General features: G+C 41.6%; 1 protein-coding gene across 8 annotated transcripts in view; it reads right to left on the reverse strand.

Moving 5' to 3' along the window:
- Positions 1-21,807, reverse strand: part of LOC113634454 (nucleosome-remodeling factor subunit BPTF) — a 40,260-nt gene that overhangs the window by 7,116 nt on the left and 11,337 nt on the right. For 5 of the 8 annotated variants that reach the window (XM_047813383.1, XM_047813380.1, XM_047813376.1 and 2 more), the window contains 24 exons: positions 21,365-21,502; positions 20,584-20,759; positions 20,069-20,418; positions 19,771-19,902; positions 18,256-18,385; positions 17,117-17,252; positions 16,716-16,895; positions 14,237-15,818; positions 13,712-13,836; positions 12,948-13,076; positions 12,058-12,211; positions 11,716-11,794; positions 10,784-10,997; positions 9,911-10,057; positions 6,616-6,746; positions 6,385-6,499; positions 6,128-6,297; positions 5,279-5,311; positions 4,952-5,123; positions 4,092-4,582; positions 3,523-3,605; positions 948-1,173; positions 622-848; positions 249-422 (listed from right to left, as the gene is read on the reverse strand). In XM_047813383.1, the coding sequence (XP_047669339.1) occupies positions 249-422; positions 622-848; positions 948-1,173; positions 3,523-3,605; positions 4,092-4,582; positions 4,952-5,123; positions 5,279-5,311; positions 6,128-6,297; positions 6,385-6,499; positions 6,616-6,746; positions 9,911-10,057; positions 10,784-10,997; positions 11,716-11,794; positions 12,058-12,211; positions 12,948-13,076; positions 13,712-13,836; positions 14,237-15,818; positions 16,716-16,895; positions 17,117-17,252; positions 18,256-18,385; positions 19,771-19,902; positions 20,069-20,418; positions 20,584-20,759; positions 21,365-21,502 (5,494 nt within the window). The remainder of the gene's footprint in view (positions 1-248; positions 423-621; positions 849-947; positions 1,174-3,522; positions 3,606-4,091; positions 4,583-4,951; positions 5,124-5,278; positions 5,312-6,127; positions 6,298-6,384; positions 6,500-6,615; positions 6,747-9,910; positions 10,058-10,783; positions 10,998-11,715; positions 11,795-12,057; positions 12,212-12,947; positions 13,077-13,711; positions 13,837-14,236; positions 15,819-16,715; positions 16,896-17,116; positions 17,253-18,255; positions 18,386-19,770; positions 19,903-20,068; positions 20,419-20,583; positions 20,760-21,364; positions 21,503-21,807) is intronic. The other 3 variants (XM_047813379.1, XM_047813377.1, XM_047813382.1) reach the window with 3 other exon arrangements.

A 21,807-nucleotide genomic window follows, 5' to 3' on the forward strand; every position in this document is an offset into this window, starting at 1 on the left:
AACTTTAATGATCTCCTGACTGATTGGAAGATTGTGAATTTGAATCCTGCTGATGTCGCAGCCGTCAATGGCCTGGAGCCAAGGGAGCAAATCAATGGTCATGCTCCCTGTATCAGTCACTACAACACTTGACAGCAGATGGGTTTTTACTCAGAGCATGTTATGCTGCAATGACTATACCCAAATACATAGTTTACCCACAGAGAGACTGCACAAACAGAGAGCTTCTCACACACACACACACTCACTGAGCTTCATCGTAAGGAGTTCTGCAGATGCAGTAGAGCTCTTCTGTGGTTCCCTCTTGCACCTGTTTACACTCCGCACAGATGTAGTCGTCCATCTTCTTTGCCTCCTTCTCTGTGATGCCCACACAGTCACCGTGGTACCAGTTGGTGCACAAATCACAGCCTATATAAAACCTATGACACACAAAGGGAGGGGGGGGAGGGAGAGAGAGAGAGAGAGAGAGAGAGATGCCCATTGCTTAGGCATATAAATGATGCTAAACGCACAGTTTTTTGAAAATTATAAAACATTATATCTCCAGCACTCAAGCAAATCGATCTTGGCTGACAGGGGAATTTTACAGGACATACATTCAAACATTTTTTATCTTACTTGGTCTCGTCGTACGGTGTCTTGCAGATACAATACAGCTTTGTGTCCTTCTTGGTTTCTCTTGAGGTAGTTGTGATCATCTTTTTCTTGGATTTGGCAGCGATCTCCTCCTCATATCTGCGTTTATAAGTTGTCGGCGATGTCGTGCTTGTGATCTGGAAATCGGCAGCAGGTTGAATTTGTTCTCTTTCCTGACAGATCTTCTCTAAATCTCGCCTCAACTCCTCCTGTAAAAACAAAAAATATGTACACAGTCATCAGTTTAAATTTCACACACGTGGGCAGCGAGGACTTGCTTTGGGGGAAACTTGTGGTCCCATGCTTACCTGCACCTCCAGCTGCAGCTGTCTATCGAGCAGTGCCCTCTTCTTCAGGATCTCAGCTTTAAGCTGCTCTTTGTGTTTAAAGAGCAGGGCTGAGAGCTTCATGGCCATCTGCTTGCTGTGTTTCTGCGCTACCGTCTCCTCTCGTTTCCTCTTCCTCGCTTCCTGCCTCTCGTCCTTGTCGATCTTGTCCAGGATGAACTTCATCACCTGGTTACAAACGATCATCCTGGAACACAAGTTCAAATCCAGACTTAATTCTTTTACAAATTATGTATGTATGAAATGACCTCTGTACTTGTCTCCTTATCTCACATTAATATGATTAGCAAAGACATGTTTGGTGTCTGATGACAGCTCAGACAATTACTTTGACCTTAACAGCTCGATTCTCCACTACAGATGGAGAAGAAAACGAGACAAAATAATAATAAAAAAAAAGCCTTCCGAATTATGCTGTGCTAAAGAGGCTGAGAGAAATTTAATCTTATCTCTGATTAAACTAATGTTTGAAATGATTATAAAAGGCAATGATGCAAACAAAATGTGTAAGCATGTAATTTAGTTGACTTATGTTTGTCCTGAACTTTCGGTACCTTTCAAGTTCATGATTATGCTGCACTTGAATACTCTCCCAAAGCCATTAGTCTAAAGGTTGTCACTACACATGCATGCTTTATTCTGCTTTATAAAAAGACACAGATCAGATGGCAATGCTAAGCTAGCCAACAATGAAACGAATTCTTAGAAAGAAAGCAATGATTGAAACCAGGCATTAAATGATCAAAGGAACATCAGAGCAGGTTAGAAAGCAGAAGGAGTTATCATGAGGCATGTATACCTCAGGAACCTCCAATAACTGTTAGCCAACTTCCTAGACTTTTTATTTTTTATTACACTTTATGGATTTGGGTTTCGGACTCAGGGAGAGAGAAAGCGTGTCCTCTAGCTGGGCGTTTTTTGTTATTTCATGTCAGGAATATGTTATGGTGGGTGTGCGGGTGGTGTTGGGACAGATCCTCTTCAATTGGCTCTCACAACACTGACCGCATATGGGAAAAGGAAGGGGTCTAAGATGGAGGGATCACCAGCTGTGGAGGTCGGAGGGCAATCGTAATTCCCAGACTCAACACGGCACACAGCATGAAGTGCGGAGAGATGCAGGCAAAGATAGAGAAGGAGAATCAGAGATTCGAGTTTCCAAACATTTCCTCCTACGATTTTGTTTTATTTTGCACATATAAAACAAAGGGAATGATCAGAAAATCCTAAACATCTCAAAAAAGTGTTGTCATTAACAAGAACCTCTAAGCAGGCAGAGAGGAAATTCAGAATCAAAAATCAAACCTGCTTTATCTGACTTCTTAAGAATCACTATTCATTCATCTCCATACTACACATGAACAGACTCCACTTTTCTACCATCTTTGGTCACCTGCCACTTCCTACACACCAGCTAGCTCTCCGCCATCAAACTAGCTACTGGGAAAGGTAGGAAGCATGTAGCCAAGCACAAACTTTCAAACTGCTTCTTGTGCTGTGTCTAAGTGCAGCACATAACCCGCTCGGAAGAAAGTGCTATCTATCCTCTTCTGCATACACGAGCTAATAGGAAGGCACTTAGCCACTGATGTTGCATTGTTAGAATTTGAACTCATGGTTAAGGTCTTTCTGTAGGTGAACTGACTGTGCTAAAGTGTGAATGGGTGTGTGAATGTGTAGATGGACTGGCATATCAACTTGTGTGTATTACTAAATGTGGGAATTAATGTGCTCCCTCTACAACCCAATAAAGCTGTGCTTCATTCATTGATGGTGGCAAATCTGCCACATTGTGAGCATAGTTGGTCAGAAACGGTGTAAAAATGGAGACATTGTAGACAGGGAAAAGTGCCAAAAGGCAAGTTGGGGCAGTAGTGGGTCAGAGAGAGGTCACTGTATTTTCCAGACCATTTGTTCCACAGACAAACATATTAGTGAGCTTGATGGCTGATGACATCATTCGAGCCACAGTGATGTGAATGTGTCTGGAGGCCAAGCTGGAAATTCCTCTCATGCTGAAAACTGAACAGGTATTACTGCATGTAAAATAAACACATTTCTAAATAATGCAGTTAAAACAAAATGCAGAGTTGAGGTACTTTTCCTTAAATGTTATTTCACGGCACTTTATAGCTATGGATACAGTCGTAAGCATGTGCACTTACTGTAACATCATGAATCATTAGCTAAATTAGATGGTTAATTTTTTCCAGAAATGTAAATCCTATTTAGTCTTAGCAGATTACACGATTTTATTTGAGGATGTTAGGTTGCTCAGCTGTGCTCGGGAAAAATTTACCTGCAAAGTAAATGTATGAGCGTATAAGAAAATACAGTAGCTAAGCCTGATGATCATGAAGCTACATCATAGAGAGGTCCGCTGCTGACCACATACTGTATGGAGGAGCTTTGTGTTGTAGTCTGAAGCACTGTTGTGTGCATAAAAAGAAGGTTAGAATAGGACCTGTTTCAGTGCAGTAATGCCAGTGTAAGCTGAGTGTAAGAGGGGGTTTTCATGGCGTGGTGCTAAGCTCACCTCTGGTTCTCTTCTCGTTCTGTTGGCGTCATGGTCTTCTTCTGTTTCAGCTGCTCAATCACCGCATTCTGCTTCATCACCACCTGCGGAACGCACAAACATTTGAAAAGTATCTTAAAAACAAGTAAAACCCCAAATTGGCAGACACTATTAACTATGAATAAACACACCCCACTAAAACCCATACAGTAAATCTTTGAAATGTACACATATCTGGAAACTTACATATATATGTGCATAAATCTGTGTCTACACATATAGAGGCAATGCTAAAGCAGCAAGGACAGAAAATAAACACAGGCGCGTGACCTCGCTCATGTGAGTCACTGCCACTGTTTGGATGAGAAGCATTCTGTGGTCTCTGTGACGCACCTCGACTGTTGGGATTTCCCTCACCTAAATCCTGTATCTGGGTGAACTTGCTCTGCCTCCTCAGCAGGATGTATGAACTTGCTCTAGTGCACGTGTGACTCAATAAGCTATGTGGTGAAGCCTGGCCATTAGGACCTTTTTTCAAGTGGTGAATATTTGTTTGACCTGGGCCCTGTGGTGCAGTGTGGCCCGCTCACCTGCTTTTGGATCAGGTCGCTCTGGCTGATGGCCTGCTGCTGCTGCTCTTTCTTTGCCTCCTGCTGCTGCCGTTTCTTTTGCTGCTGCTGCTCACGGAGCTGCTGGATCCTCTGGAGCTGTTCCTGGACACTGGCTGTCTGTAACGTCACCACATTCTGGATCTGCTGAGACTTTAGACCTGCCTGGCATGTGGCACCAGCCTGCTGCTGGATCTGTATGGGCAACTGGAGTTTAACAGTCTGCTCTGGCTTGAACTGCAACCCTGAAACTGCAATGACCTGGGCCCCCTGGTGGAGCTGCAGCTGGGGTCTCACCTGCTGCTGTTTTACAGCCATCTGATTCACTGTAGCTTTTGCCTGTATAGGGGTGGGAGACTGGATTGGCATTTGGGCCTTGTCAGTCATCGGTGGCGTGCGGGGGGCAAAGGCTCCAGCCTGCACCGGCTGGGCAGGGGAGGGAATGCAGGTCTTGAGGACAGGCTGAGTTTGACCTGGAAGAAAAGGCACATGAGCATAAACATATAGCTAGTCATTTCACAATTGTCTTTTCAAACAGTATCTGAATATAAAAATACTTCCCCCCCCCCAAAAAAAACAAACAAACAAATGTTATGATATGTTAGTATAGATGTATGTGGGTTGCTTAATGGCACAAATCACTTAAAAACTACTGCAAAATACACATTTTTACTACAAATCTGTTTTTATTAAGGCAGGCTAGATCCACCAAAAGGCCAAGACTAATTGATTTGGTCCATTATAACGGTGTTCATACCTGGGTTCAATTCAATTAAGATTACATTTTAATTAATCTAATTGATTTATTCCTAAGATTACGCATAATTTAAAGGGCTTGATACCTGGTGTTGAAGGTGAAGCAGTGGGTGTGAAGAGGAAACGCTGCACCTGGCCGTTGGGTAAGACGGCCTGCATGAGCTGCTGCCCAGCTGCTGGGATCACGGTCACACCATGAGGGATGACTTGCAGCTGACCTGCTGTCTGACCCTGCCCCTGCACCATCACTGTGACCCCCTGCAGACAGAAAGATTTTTCCACTGAGTGACAGAGCGGGATGTTTACAATGCCAACCACACACACACAAAGACACACACACCTGAACCACCATAAGCAGGGCATGTGTAATACTTACAGCCACATACACAATCACTGAAAGTAACTGTACTAACCTGCTGGCTTTCCACTGCTGCTCCCTGCTGCTTCTAAGACAAAAAAACAAACCGGAGGAAAATTAGACCAGCACTAGATTATAGCCATTTAAACTTCCATGACAGACACACTATGGAAACGGTTTCACAGTAGGCACAGGTTGGCCACAAATAAAACACATTGTTATTAGAGGACATGATGAGGGCAGTCTGTGTCGGCCATGAATCGTCCACACCCATGTGGTGCGGTGGGAAACACCTGTTGGGGAATGTTTCAAATGCGTGTTTAGTGTTTAATTTGAGTCACATTTTCCCTATCTGACCCAGGACATGTGTCATGTCGGCGTCTGTTTTCAGACAACATTCACTTCTGTAACTTCAACCGCTGCTCTTTAAAGGATGGAGACTCTCTGCTTCAAGAAAACACATTAGCTTTCATAAGATATGTGGATTTAAACCAGACAGAAACAACAGTATGTTAGAAGTCAGTCCGCAGGATCATTGCATTGACCAGCTGCTATATGCAAGCTAGCAGTCCTTATCCAGCAACCAGAGAATCTTGGGGAAAACAAATTCAAATTTTTTTTTTTTTTGTGAATGCAGTCAATGAAAATAATAACATTTGGAGGCACTATTGCTATTGAGTTGATTTAAGGAAAAATAAAAAAAAATTTAATTAATAATTGAAGTATTTAATGAATTAAAAATTCTATACTAAATTAAAATGTATTGGTTATTATGCCTTTTTTAAAAAAAAAAATTTTTTTTTACTTTAGTTCACAATAATGATTTTATTTAGTTTATTATACTTACAGTTTGCTCTCTCTGTGTGTGTGTGTGTGTGTGTGTGATTGTCTGTCTCTTTCTCACCTGTGTCCCCTGACTGAGCTGTGAGAGCTGAGCGAGGGTTAGTTTGACCGGACCCTGTGTTGCTCTGGGGCTGGCCGTTGTTTGTGGGGTTGTGCCCCGGATCTGTGTGTTGCCTGCAGGGCTACCAGGCTGTCCTTGGATGATCTGGGTCACCACCTTCCCAGCCTGACCTGGAAGGGAGAAGAGCAGATATACAGTGAGGTGGAAAAACAGATAGACAACCAGACATATGAATTGTAACCGGCATGAGATCAAACCTTGCTGCACCACCATTGGGGCTCTGTGGATGGTCTTTCCTAGAGCAGCTCCTTGCTGTGCAGGCGTTCGTAAAACTGTCATCCCCGTTCTTAGCTGTCCACCAGTCGTGATCACCTTATATACAAAAGAACAGCACTGTTGGTTTGTGTATGTAATTGTGGACAACAGCGAGCTACATTTTTAGGTGTTATGTGAGATGAAGGTGTACATTTTAGTTCTTTTGTGTGTACCTGTTGTGTAACTGTTCCCTGTGCCTTAGCTGCTATATTGACTGTAGTTGTGTTGGGCTGCAGTGTGGTGATGGTTTGCTGGTTGCCTGTAGTACCGGATGGAATGATGCCAACTACTTTCTGCTGTACACCTGAAAGGAGACATTGAGACACTATAAAAAAGCATTTCTTAGCCCTAAACCTGCACACAGACTTTATTGTATACACCACTTTTATAATATGTAATTCAGTTTGGAAAGATTTTCAGAATTATCAGTTTAAACAAGAATTTTTAGGAATGGGATTTCCAATATAAACGGACAGCTATTTTAAATTTTCTTATATGGATGGCAAGGCCCCCTGGATGTTGCACATTACACACAGTGTGACTGAACAATGACTGCATTTCAATGTGTTACTGCAACATGCTGATGAAAATAAACACAGATCAATGAGAAATCTTCAAGTCAGCATGTTTAATTTTGAAAGGAATTTCCCGATGACTGTGTTTCAGTATAGCGATCAAACTATGTAAGAGATATGCACTGAAAGTTGTTCTTTTTACTGTGTACCATTCAACGTCTGTCTTTAATACATATGACCGTAAATCATGTCAAGGGAGTGCAACATGCTCAGAAAAAGTTCTCTTTGCCGTTGTCTGCACACATGAGCTTGCCGACACCTATGATTGGCTAGAGTTGCATTGATTGGCAGAAGTGCAGACAATACTTCTCTTGTCTTCTTCCAACCATACACAACAAACCACTGTTTATACCTGTGGGTGTGGTCTGACATTAGTAGCTAAAACACTTCACACAAACACATTTCATACACATCCTTGATTGCCTTATACTGAATGTAAACCTTGAACAATATCAGTCAGTGGCTTTTTAAGTGACAAATAGAGGTGAAAGTAAAGGTTTTGGGGAAAATGGACAACCAGTGCTGGAGGAAATTATACAGCCAATTGTTTGGATCTGTTGCTTGGCTGTGACCTTATTTGTGAATATTATTAAATGTCAGATAAGGTCACTTAATTAAAATGTGACCGTTTCAATCTTACTTGGTGCGGTTACCTGAACAGTCACCTGACGCTTGCTAGTTTAAATGCAGGACAAAGGACCAAACAAGGAAAATTCAAACTCTCTTTAACTTTTGAAGATTCTTGAGATACACCCATAATAATCCCATCAACAAGCTCCAGTGTTTCCTGCTTTACACTAATCCCAAGACCACCCACATACAAAAGAAGCTGCATTAAAGGAATCTCACTGACACACTGCCAGTTGAGAACTGCTTCTGTACCCATGCTGTTAGTGTACAATGTTGTCAGCAATAGGCAACACACAACCTGACCCAGTCAGGCACATTCCTTATAGACTCCTGGGACTTGAACCTGAATCTCTGCCACCTCTGTACCCCAAAGCAGCACTTTAACTGGCTGATTCACTCCACAGAGCTCCAAAAACTCAGAACCTACGCCATGACTCAATGGGTTGCTTGTTCGATGCCTCTTTTTTAACATGCTTTGATGGTTGCCACGATAAACAGCACCAGAGCAGGTAAACAGTCATCTTCAAAAAGCAAATGAGATCTGAGGAGGGGCGGAAAACAACAGAGAAATTTATGAATGATGCATTAATGTCTTCAATCAGCAATATTTCCCCTCATGTCTTATGTTTTCTTGACAAAACAGTCAAGCTGTATCCTTCCATCGCCTCTTCTTTGGTGGTTTAAGAGCAACCACAAGTCATCAAGTGAGAACTTTGAAAACGACCCATTTCAGAGGTGTTTCCGAAGGTGGCTGCAGGGTGGGGTTCACCTTCATCCTGGGATCAAACAGCTGCCCTGTGAATGGATGGCGGCTTTGAAGAGGAGGTAAGCAACACGCTTCTCTGACACGGAAAGAGCAGAAGGAAACTCTCTATGCGGCCTCGGATACCTGCACCAGACTTGTCGGCCCGGGGGAAACTCGATTTCATGCCGACTTCCTCTGGTGTCTCCAGAACAAACAGAACTACCTGAAAGGACCGGATGGGAAAAAACACACCTGTGTGTGTTCCAAGCTTGGGTTCTCTGTTTCTGCACCATGCACACTACACACACATGCAAACAAAACACACAACATGCCAAACAGCAGCCTGAATTTATCAAGCAATTAAATACCACTTTTCAGAGTGAGGTGATTTAACAGTGGATAGACATGTTGTACGTCTGTAATGTATCTTAAGTTAATTATTTGCTTTTCCCTCACAAATGCCAAAAAGAGCCTTAAACGCTTATAAATACCTAAACAAATCCTCACAATTTATGTATTACTGTATGAAACATTTTCATTAAAATTAGAACATTTTAGTTAAAAGTAATTTGCTTTGTCATAATATCTACTATTAAACCATATACACAAATAAAATGTAAAAGAATTAACCACAGTTTTTCACCCAAAGCTCCACACATGAGGCAGTAGGAGATGCTAAGCATTGCCAGGTTTAGGCGTTATAAACACCCTGTGGCGCAAGGCCTTGTGCAGGATGTGACATTTGTCGTAGTGTAAAGCCTATAAAAACATCCTCTGCTACACAGTGTGAAGTGTCAGTAAGCACATAACCAGGTGCTGTAATGGCCTGGAAAACTTCTACATTGGGAAAAGGGGGAAGAAAAAAAACGGCAACCCCAAACACCAGTCAATATTTACCGTCCCTCCTAACGTAACCAAGCAGCAGTGGTGTCTCTCTCTCTCTCTGAGACGACACACTCACGGCTGGATAGGTCATGAAAACATTGTTATTAGGATGTGTTTGGTTGGTCTCTTACTACTGAGAAGACATGAACATTTGCCTGCTTTGCTCTGATGCCAAGCGCAGTGACTAATTGCCATAGTCATGGCATTTACACACAGCAGTGGAGTTCAGACTCCATACACCGACACATGTTCAGGATCACAAGTGCTTATACAGTTGAGAAGCATTAGCACAGATTCCCCAGGACCTTCATTATCAATATCTCAGGATCTCCTCACAGAAAACCTTTTTTTATTAGAACAATGATATGCCTTTTTAAACAGTCCCCCAATCTACACCTTCTGACCGGTCAGAGTTGAGAACAGTACTGTATTGTGGTACAATATTTCTTATGTACAAATTTAACCACAACATCTTTGTACGTAGTGGCATTTTTTCAAACGTTATATCCTCACAGGATTACAATCATACCATATAATATTCTCACACACTCACTCTCAGTTAGAGTATCAGTAAACTTGAGTACTAGCCATCAGTTATTGTCAGTAGGCACCAGTAACGGGCAACAGCAGTACCTCCTTGCATGTTGGGCACACTGAGTGTGAAGATCTTGCTGTTGGCAGGAAGAGGGATGACTTTGCCTGTTACAGACACGGGACTGCCTGAGATCTGGAAGGTTTGCCCCGTCGTCGTGGAGACGGTGGTAACAGTGCTGCTGGACACTGTCGTATTAAGAAATATAATTGACTTAAAAATTAGTGGTGAGAAATCAGTGAAGCGGGGAAAACAATTAAGTGCTGAGGAGATTTGATGGAGTAAGGGCGAGTAGCAGAAAGAGGCCCCTATTCGATCACCAACCCACAATGTTTGCAAAAACTAGTGCAAAATTTGTTTGTAAACTGAAAAAAGAACGTTCCACACACTGTTTATGATGGAAGTGTTTTCCGACTGCTCTGCATAATGGAATGATTGAATAAGGCCCTGCAATTCTATGAGCAACAGAACAAGATGCCACTGATGCCACACATGCGCTACAGTCATCACAACATAGGACAAGAAAAGGCAACAATCAGTCAACGGTCAGCCAGCATTAGCATGCGGTGCGTCATCTCATGCAAGCTTTGTCATAAAATGTTCCACTCATTCAATGACAGCAAACTGCTGTGTATGACTGGAGGGTTAAGCAAGCATGGCTGTGCTTTGGGGTAGCTAGCCGCAAGGGTTTAGGAACAGATTGTTTAAAACACAAAATCAAGGGGTTATAGAAATAAACAGGGATCTAAAATGAAAATGAAAATGACCACATTCTGACATTTAAATGTCACAGAAAAGTCACAATATGGTGAATAATGTAGTACAACTCTACGCATACTTTGCTGAAATTGGGAGGTTTATAAGAGCAATGAGGTAAAACCTGGCACTTTAAGTAGAAAGCCAATGCTTCTTACCTTGACCTTGGACCCAGGTAGCAAATGTTTGTTGGAAGTTTTTATTTTGCTGGAATGCTACTGGCGTGCCCATCTTAGTGGCCAGTACCACTTTGGTTCCGGGTGTGACCTGGCTGGTGAGGGACCCTGCTGTGGTTTTGGGATTGCTGGGGGTGGCAGGGTTGGCCGAGGGAGTGGAGGCTGCCGCAGCTTGTTGCTTTTGTTCCTGGCGTTTCTAGAATGAAAGAGGGTAACAGTTCAAAATAATGACTTATCTGGCAGCTTTGAGTAATTAGGGTTTACACCTGGGTGGCCAGGCATGGCTCTTTTTAATTTTTTTTTTTTAAATTTAACCCTGCAAATCTGAAATGGCTTCTAATTCACACAGAATATAACATCATGGATAAAACTAAACCTCATTATGGACATCAGCTCAAACTTCCGACCAGAAAAACCAATAAGCACTACCTCATTGCACCTCTAACTCTGCAGCTACAGAAAGCCAGTGGAGGCAATCTATCGTAAAGCATTTATTGCACCAGAACTTCACCAGGCTATCTCCCTCAATCCTCTAATACTGGGTCCTCTAAGACCCTCCATTGCTACTGAACCTTTGATTTCATGAAGTGAAATGAACACCTTGTTGTTAAAGAAAATGTAAATTGTGTTTTTCGTACTATATTACGTTTTAAAAACTATCGATCTAAATTCTTAGTCTAATACAGTTAAATGTTTGAGATAAATTTATTGATAAACACTTAAATGAAAATGTTCTACACATGTTCTCTGATCTTTTGCTCATCTGTATGTTTGCTAAAGCTTTAAGTATTTTCACACTTGTTCGTAGGCGTAAAAACTCAGTTTAACCACATTTACATGCTGTATTAATCATGTGTGCCTAATATGAACTGAAAGTGGGTCTGGATATGATAAACATTTCATTGTCTTCCCACCTGTTGCTGAAGCTCCAGTGCTTTCCTCCGAGCACTAACCCTGGCCTGCTCTGCTGCCTGGGCTTTCTCCCTTTCCGCTCTGAATTGGATAGAGAACAAACGGATACATTACCCAAGGAAACATTGTGGCTTCAAGAGCTTAAAAGTCTCAAACTAAAGGCATAATGCTTTTAAAAAGTCAAAGCATACAATTTTAAAATCGAGATATTTCAACAGTCTTTTAGAATGGATCTACTGTCCAACCAATTGGACAATAAAAAAATATAAGAATATACACGGCCCAAAACATGATCGGACTAAGCATCAGACAGTCAGACGTGTGTTTGTGTGTATAAAACCTACCGCTCTGCAAATGCTCGGATTTCCCACAAGTGGAGATCTTCTTCGGGCACCCAAGTTTCGATGATGATCGGACCATCCTGCTTGCCCGGCTCAGGGCGTTTGGGGCGGAGAGCACTGGAGCGCAGGCCTTTCCTTTGTGGTGTGCACGTCTCTGCTGTACACAAAAGCACACACAATGTCAGACTCTGGTTAAAATCTGCCTGGTGGATAGAATTTAACATATACCAGAAAGACCCCAGACATTATGATATATAACTATTGATCAGCATATGCCCACTATAAAAGAACCAGCTACTTTCTATTTGTGCAAAACTGCAGCCAACAGTTGAAAACTTCAGTAATAAAAATCGTAGCAACAGAAGTCTACATTATGTATTAGTCTACATTATGAAGAAATCTGCTTCAGGCATTACATGACTTCAAGTCAAAGATGTATTCTTAGAATACATTACATTTAATATCACATATTGCCTGATTTCAGGCACTAAATATGAAGTCAACCTCACCTCGCTCAACACACAAAATAAACATGTATCTTTGGGTATATTGCTCTTTATTTTCAATTTGATTAGAATTAAACAAATCATGGCCCGAAATGCAGTTAAGGCCCTCTTACAGCGATTAAGGCCATGTATATTTGGCCATATGTATATACAGCACATACACACACATATACACATACACACACACTATATATATATAGACATCACACTAATGATGTCTCAAGAAACCACAAACTGATAGAAAACCTATTAACCAGTTTAATTTTTTTTTTCTTAACACCTTACAGTAGATTGGACCTAAAAATCTTCCAACTGGTGTTTGTATGTGCATGAACAAATGAATACTTAAGAATGAAGAACCCATATTATAAGAACGTGCACTCTCACCTCTAGGTGTTTCAGGGACCCCAAGAGGACAGATGATCTTCCTTATGCAGTATTCTGACCGAATACCTCGGGAGCCGACGTCTCTGCGCTTGATGATCTCTGTGGTGGTGATGTCCGTCTCGGATGTTTCTGCATCACACAATGACAGGAAAGAGGAAGACTGTGTTAAGGGTGTGCACTTATAATGGAAAGGAATGCAATACACATCAAATGCAGCAGAAAGTGTTCAAATACTAAAGCTACTTTTAAATTTTTTTTTGTATTTATTACACTGAGAAAGCAAAAGAATTTGTTTTCTGAGCAATTTGTTTAATTAATAATTATTCCTATTTGGTCACAGTATTTACTAGAGTCTAATATTAGTGGTAGCTCAGTGGTTAAGGTGTTGGGATTTGAGCTCACAACCTTCCGATCATTAGTCCAAGTCCACCAAGCTGCTACTGCTGGAACCTTGAGCAAGACCCTTAACCCTTGTATAAATGAGATAAATGTAAGTAACTCTGGATAAGGGCATCTGCCAAATGCCATAAATGTAAATAGATAGCTAGTCAAGTCTATTTATATAATATATATTTTCCCTACTCCTCTATTTGCTCAACCATGAATCACATCACAAATGAGGCTAGAGGACTTCTGGAAAAACTGCACTGTATACACAAGGATATATGCCAAGAAAACCAGATTTGTGCCTAAAGATGGTGTTGATACAGTTTGTTTAAACATTGAACCAAAGCAGTGAAAATGAACAAAAAACCAGGTGTTACCTGTGCGTGTCGTTCCAGCATTAGAGGAAGGTTTGATGGCCATGTCTTCCCAGCGAAGACAAGCCCAAAGAAGCCGCAACATCAGACTCACCCCTGCTAAAGAATTCACATTCTGGAGACGATACCTGAAGCCCAACAACCACCATATTAGTGTTAGTGCAAAACTAAACTTTTGCCAGTCTGTATCCAAACTTGCACACCTTCTGCCTAAAATAATACATCAAGTTTAGTCCCCCCACCAGTTGAGTTTAATAAATAGCATAAATGCTGTAGTTCGCCGTGTTTTGAGCTATAAACAGAATGTTTGTAACACTGACAATGTCTGGTGCAAGGCCACATGGAATGATGCTGAATGCAGCACCAATCTCAGGTTTTAACCCTATTGTAACATTAATCTTTCACAAAAGGGCAAACAAGCATCAAATCCCAGAGATTAGTAAAACTTAATTGTTGCTGATAACTTTACCTACACTTACTCTTAGGAAAGAATCTTGCCCTAATCTTCCAAGGACATGACAAACTCACCTCCAGGTGATGCCAAATGTGGGTCTGGGAGATGGATAGGGCCAGAACTCTGGGGCGGGTTTGGCATTGTAGTTGAAAACTGACACTTCCTTAAAGCCACCCTTGCGTGCCAGCTTCTTCAGCTCTTCGCCGGGAAGAATGAAAATGCTCTTCTTGGAGCTGTTGGTCTCAAACTTGCAGTAAGATGGAAGAGCTGTTTCAGATCTAACCTTCTTTGTATGAAAAAAGCGAATGAGCTGCACACGTTCTCGCGTGGACTGCACCCGTGTTACTGCCTTGGAGACTACCAGGGATGAGTTTTCTGTTGAGGAAGATGCCATGGCGGTTTTTGTTTCCTGTTTGACCGTTGGTTTGGTTGTGGTGGTGAGGGTAAAAACAGTGCTCTCCATCACTGTACTGCTGCAAATTGTCTGAGATTTAGTGGTGGCAGTTATGGTGGTAGTAACTTGCGGAACCATCGTTGTTGTGTGAGAATCCCTGCTGCATGTGCTCTCTACAAAATCGTTGCTGAGACTCGACTCCTCCGTGGACAGCACCGAAGAGGGAACAACTGTCCCCTGGGATACTCTGTCATCCTCGTCCAACCTGGCTTCCATGCTGTTGTGCTCTTTGTGATCTAACGGAGGTTCTGATTTGGGGATGGTTGGAGAGGACAGTGCCAGATCCTCAACGGTGACGCCAAGACGGGGAACCTTCTGTGGGGGAAGATACTCAAGATTTCCATCTGAGGCATCCGTGTTGCTGATTCTCTTGAGATCCCCACCCAGAATAGTACCTCCATTTAATAAAGGTTTCAGAGGGTCCTTGAGCAACAGCACCTTCTTATCCTCCTCCATTGTCCGGTCATTCAATTTGTTTACCACCCTACTGGTCAGTGTCCCCTCAGGAACTGGTTCCTTAACATCCTGTCTGCTGTTTTGCAAGAAAAGTGAACTATTTCCTTTACTCTCCTGGTGCCTGTAACAATCCCTATTCTCTCCTAATGACTGCTGGTTCACCGTGTTAAATAGTTTTTGCTCACTGCTGATTCCAGATGATGGGAGAACAGTACAACTTTCACTCAGGCTTGTATCATTGACACCAACAGACTGCTTACTTGTGACCCCTGGGAAAAATGGTGTAGTCTTTTGAATACAAGACTGAGTTTGGTTGGGTGTGCTACTACCTCCTACAATCCCTACTTGTCCTTCACACTCACCTGTTGACCCATTTGTCCCAGCTTCCTGGCTATCAGAATGCTCCAAAGATAAAACAGGCTCTTTGGTTACCTCCTGCGTTCCTGTAATCTTCTTGGCGTCTGATTTAACCTCTGGCTGAATGCACGCTACCGCTCCATGTGGCTCCATTTTAAACTTGAGCCTTTGGATCACGACTTTAGGATTAGTACAAATAGCTGACTTCTTTTGTCTTTCCTCGATGACTTGTTGCTTGACCCGGTGCTCAAGCAGCTCATCCAGTTTGGCAGGATTGACCTTCTTCTTGTAAGCTGTGCGGAGCAGGAAGCCCTCACTCACGTTGACCAAGTCGTAAAATATAGGATTGGGTTCTTCCTGTTCCTGCTTAACAGGGGCATCACCTGAACCTACAGTGTGAAAAAATATAATTGAATCATGAAAACTTAATGTTGAAAACAAACAAACAAACAAAAACAAAAAACATTTTGTTGCACTAAAACTTTGACAATATTGTTAATGGGGTGCAATAAAGCTGGTTTTAGGTTGGAGTGGCATGCATCATACCTGTCCATATTAACAAAAAATATATATTAATGTTAACAATGTACCAACTAGATTTGTAAAGTTCGTCGCGGCAAACTTTTATGTTGGCTTTGACGATGCAAGTATTCGCAAAGGCCGATGCTTTTTGGAGGCGAGTGGACATAAGGGTCAGTGTTACTTTTGGAGGCAAGTGGACAGAAAGATAGGGTGCCAAAACATTTGGAGGCAAGTGGAGATGAGCATGTGACGTCATCCAAATACTCCTGAGGAAGTTCCCCACATTGTTCTGAGTGTTTTGATATGTCACATGTCCATGTTGTAAAAAGTTTTTGGATTTTGCATATTTTGGGGCAGGGCTGCAGCACAACTGAATGCCAGTTGGTACACCAATTTAAAACCTTGTTCAGAGTATCACCCTAAAGGAGCTGGCCAAGTTTGGTGTAGATAGTTCGAAAGCTTGCCGAGTTATAATCCTCCAAACTTTATAATGGGAGTCTATGGGAAAAAAGGCCATTTTGAGACCCGGTACCGGAAGTACCGGTACTTGGATCGCTTAGAAAAGTAACAGCAACAAACTTCGGACCAGGGTCTACAACATATCTGAATTTGGTGCATGTGACTTGAAAGCTCTAGAAGGAGTAGTGTTCAAAAAAATGTTGGCTAAGAATAATAAGAAGATTAAATAGGAAAACAGAATGTTGGCTTCTACAAAGCCAACATAATAAGTAACTAAAATAAAAATCAGTATGAAAAGTTGACACCTTTTCCATCATCCATCTGAGTACCAGGTGTATTTGCCTCAATGTTCATCTCTACGTCCTTCTTCCTGTCGTCCTCTTTCATTTCATCTGTCTGTTTTTTATCCTCCTTTGCTCTGCTCTCAGGCATTTCAGGACTTTTCACAAGGGTTGAGTCTGCAGTATTACTGATGCTCTTGCCAGCTTATCACAAAGTTGAGAAAGAATAATAAAAAAAATTGCAGAAAAAAAATGTAGAAGAAATGAATCTCTCATCTAATCAGTGAGTAAAAATAACCAAATAAAGGAAAGAATCAATTAAAAGGCAATGAACAGAACAACTGAAACCAAATACTCATTTCAGGCAGCCAAGACAACTAAATTGAAAGCAGACTGGAATAGTCATCAATTCATGTCATAACTACCCTCTCGCTCTTGCCGGTAGTTGGCGTTGGTGTTCCCGGGAAGTCTTGGAACAAATCGATGGACGCGAGTCTTACTTCTCCAACACCAGCCCCCATAACCAGTCACTCTGTACTCTTCTCCTTTCTGTTTCCAAACCTTCACACCAAATAAAGACGTGCAACACATTTATCATATCAGGGTTTTGATCGACGCCGTTTCCCCAGTACAATCAAGCAACACAAAAATGTAATAAAGTAGACAAAATAAAATGACTTAAAATGGCATGTAAAAATTACACACAAATGTAAACATAAGCATCAACTTTGAAAAGCAAAGATACATGCAGCACGTTAAATGTGCCTCGTTAAGAGACTGATAGTTATTGGTGGTGGACAACAAATAAATATCACGCTTCTCAAAGGCATTTACTCAGTCTTCTGTTACATGATTTATATAATGTCTTTAATATCATGTTCTAGTTTTTTAAATATGTTTTTTATTCATTATATATTAATAAAAGAAGGAGAAATGAAAAGAAGAAATAATGAAAATATTAAAAAAAATCATTAAATATGTTGTGATTTTAACATCACATCAAATGTATTTATTTTTTCAACATATCTCTGAAACGCGAACTGTGACATCATATATTACGATAAGATTTTATAAGCATAGTTAACAGAAATTAATTTCTAGCTCAGCTAATGGGTGATGATGCAAATTCCACAACACTAATAAATTTCATCACTACCTTCACACCAAACATAGAAAAAGCCAAAACGCAATGACCTCTAAATAAATACCCTTACAGAATATCAGACTCAGTTTGTACTCTCATTACAGGATTTTCAGGGTGACTCATAATAGCTCACAAACACTGTTTTTATTGTAAAATTGTCCCCTAACTAATTAATACTGTTCATCTTCACCAAACAATATTTAAAAAACACAACAATAGAGTATGGAGCATATTGCAAAAGATTGTGTCCAAGGATGCAATAGATGACTCAATCAATAATGATATTTAAACCAGGCCAAAGACAGAATGTGTGTAAGTGTGGATTCGAGGAACGAATCATTTCAACTGAATCAGCTGTAAAAATGGTCAATGTAGTGTGTACGCATGAGTGAATGTACATAAGCTCTTTCAAATCTTCACCTGATGTTTAATACGGAAGGTATATTTGACCCAAGTGGCCTGCTGCATGGTCTCCTCTTCCTCCAGTTTCTTCTCCCTCTTCCTCACCTTCTCCTTCTCTTCCCGCTCAATGGATGTCATACGGTGCAGCCTGCGCCCAACACACACACACAAAATTCTGCCATTGAAACAGGGCTCTACAAACCAGCCACATTCACACACATTTAAATGAACTCAGCCCACCAACCCACTTTCTCTCGCAAACACACACCCCCTCACAGTTTGATGAAAGAGCCACTAGAGTGACTCCTGGGTTTTCTCTGGAATGCGGCCAGTCCCAACACTTCTTTAAAGAGCTCATGGTGGGTCTGCGGTGGAAAACACGCAGGCTCGTGTAGCCGTTAACCCTGTGGCCAAAGGATCAGGGCCGGAAATATGTGCACTGTGAGCCTGGCTGTAAGTGGGCTGTGCCCGGGAACAAGCACTCGGTGCAAATATTGGTTTATAACACAAACTGGGTCTTTGATGCTCGGCAAACATCCTTGCGTGAATCGCATGCGGCACAGGCGGCTTTGAGGAAGGATTCCAGCAAAATGTGATTAAACGGGGTTCTGCTTCATTTGATTTAAAAGCAGTCAGAGAGGGCAAATAAGAGAAACCCATACACACTGGAGACACCTAACAAGTCTACTACGTTGGCAGAAAAAATTAATCATGACCTTCTAAACTGACACACATCTGATGTTCAATTTCCTAGAATCTTTCTGTAGGGTCTTTTTGCTTTCATCAACCACAAAGTCCTTACTTGGACCTGAACTCTGCAGGTTTGCAATAATGCATTGCAAGTGATTTAAAGCTAGCTGGCATGGAATAATTAACTTCAGTAATTCCAGTAAAACAATCCATCCTTCAGTTATCTTTAGTAATTGCTTTTTTTGGTGTATATAGAATCTATTAACAGTGGGCATGGGAACACAACTTTTAATGGGACCTCACAAGCTTGTAATAGAAAACTAGCTAACCTACAAATGAGTCAATCAATTAAACTGCAATTAAACTGCAAGCTGGCTATGAAACTAGCAAGGCCAATATGATTAAAGCAAGATTAAATTAACAATTAACAAAGCAGTGTGCATGAGATTATAACAAGATCTTCAGACCACAGTATGACCACAAATGACATGGTTGCTTGCAACACATTAGAAAGCAGTTTGCGCATGTGTGCCCCAATGTGCAAAATGTTTTAAAATAAAGATCCTTATACTGCCTTTAAAAGTTTCTGTGTTGCTGTTATTTTGTTGTGAGCACTTTTGGGGTCAGTGTATGTATGCTTTATGCCCCTGACACAATCATGTGATTCTGAGCAAACCTGGAAAAATGTCTGACATGTCTGAAAGACCATAAAGTGTGTGAGATAATCTGTGATCTATTGCTCTGACTTTACACATGTCTCCTGATACACTGTAATGTGAGTAATACAATGAATATTGAACAGTCACAATGGGGTCACAATGAACAGTCAAGAGTGTGGCTTACTGTGTGTGCCCCAATGAGTCCTTCCACACAGGCAGCATGGCCACTGGTTTGATGGCACACTCAAGGATGGCTAAAGCCAAAGCAAACTCTCGTGCCTTGTTGCATATCTGCACAGCCTTGCTCCAGTTTGCCCTGAGAGAAAACAGACAGACACAATAACCCACAATAACCAGTTAGGGATAGTTCTGTCAGCAATGGATTGACTACGTACAGCAAGTGCACATACTTTCGCAATATAACAAGTGACAATCTAATATTTTTAGCATTGCTTTCTACATCAGTAGAGGAGGTTCTATACCTATGGGAGTCCCAGTTGGGGTGCAGGAATGGTGCTGGGATGTTGTTCTCCAACTGGATGATAGTGAGCCTCAGTGTGCACATGGTGATCATCCTGGAGCCATAAACTGAGCCGTTCCATTTGAAGTCTCCAGCAGGGGTGAGGCAGAACTTGTGTGAGAGATGTCTGCGCTTGTCGTGGTCTTCTCTATGCTGATGCTTGTTGAGCGCCAGAGTGTTAGTGCTGTACTGGTTCTGGTAGGCACGGTACTTGCCTTCCTGGCCCAGGCGGAAGAAGGAACCTTTCATGACCAGGTCTTTGGTGTTGTGTGAATTGAGGCGGGCTATTTCTGCTTGCTGGCTCACCAGAACCTGAAGAAAGGAGATGTAAAGAAGTGTACACAGTAAACATACCAAAAACTGTAGGTAGTTTTAGAGTTAGACAGTATAAAGTGAACTCGCATGATTGTAAAAAACATTAGAATTATTCATGGTCAGAGCAGCTGTAGAAAATATGAAACAAACACAAAGGCTCACTTCTTTTCCATCCTTGAACACTCTATATGACTCATGGAGTGCTGCTGCCACCTTCTGGCTCTTTTGCTGACTCAGTTTGCTGTCTGGGTTGCGCAGGCGGGTCACCATGCGTGTAGCTGCCAATGTCCCGTGCATCCCGGTCATCATCTCACCACTTCCTTTCTCCTTCCCTTCACCTACACCACAGACAGAAGGAGGAATTTATGGGTCTAAATGAAATCACACATATTCTGTTTGTTCAGACCAGGGGACAACTCATTTCACAATTTTGCAAAACTGAATATAGAATAATCATCTGATCAATGTCTGTAACTGTAGTTGATTTAAAGGTGCGTTAAACAAACCAACTTCGAAAGATGGATAACAGAAAGGTCTTGTCTGGTCAAATTTACAAAAGTTCTCCCTTACCCAAAAGACAACTGATGCTTAGCCAAGTAATAATTCTATTTTCTTGGCAAGAAAATCTGCCATCTATCATAAGATAAAAACTTGAGTAAATACAAATAATGCTACCATGATGTCATGAATCAAGAGGCCAAGATTAACTCTCTACATGATACTACCATCAGCATTCTTCACTGTACAGATCATGTCCTCACGAGAATTGATGTCCCCAACAACTACTGCCCCCTTACATAGTCACCAGCTTTTGATGGACGGCCTCCAATTTGCATGGTTTAAAAACTGATTAACTGAAATGCTAGTTTAAACATAACAGCATCACAACACATAGTTAAACTTAAAAAAAAAGTGTCTCAGTATCAGCTCCTAATGTTCTCACCCTTCTCATCCTGGCTGGAGATACAAGCTTTCTCTGTAGCATCCGGACTGTCTGCTCCTTTTAGACTGCTGTTCTCATCAGCAGTCTGTGGGGACGGAGGCCTTTCCTCAACACTGGCGCCTGAACTCGAGGATGTATCTGTAGGAGAGAAGATGAAAAAAGAAAAGAAAACACGGTTTGCCGATGTACTGCTACCACAACACAAGAGCATTAACAAGCAAGAACAATGGACAAAAAAGGAAGCTAAAGTGAGACAGAGAGAGTGAGTCTCAGGGAATTAAAGATTTTAAGACATTAACATGTGTGGCAAATAATAAAGCTTGATTACATCAAGATGACAAATGTTCCATTTTAAGCAGAGTAAAAAGAGACACGAAGCATGTGGTTTGAATGCTGGACACAAGAGTCTGCCATGAATCATGCTTTTAGATCATGCAGAAATG

Source organism: Tachysurus fulvidraco, chromosome 5 (genome assembly GCF_022655615.1).
Source record: "Tachysurus fulvidraco isolate hzauxx_2018 chromosome 5, HZAU_PFXX_2.0, whole genome shotgun sequence".
NCBI classification, from domain to species: domain Eukaryota; kingdom Metazoa; phylum Chordata; class Actinopteri; order Siluriformes; family Bagridae; genus Tachysurus; species Tachysurus fulvidraco.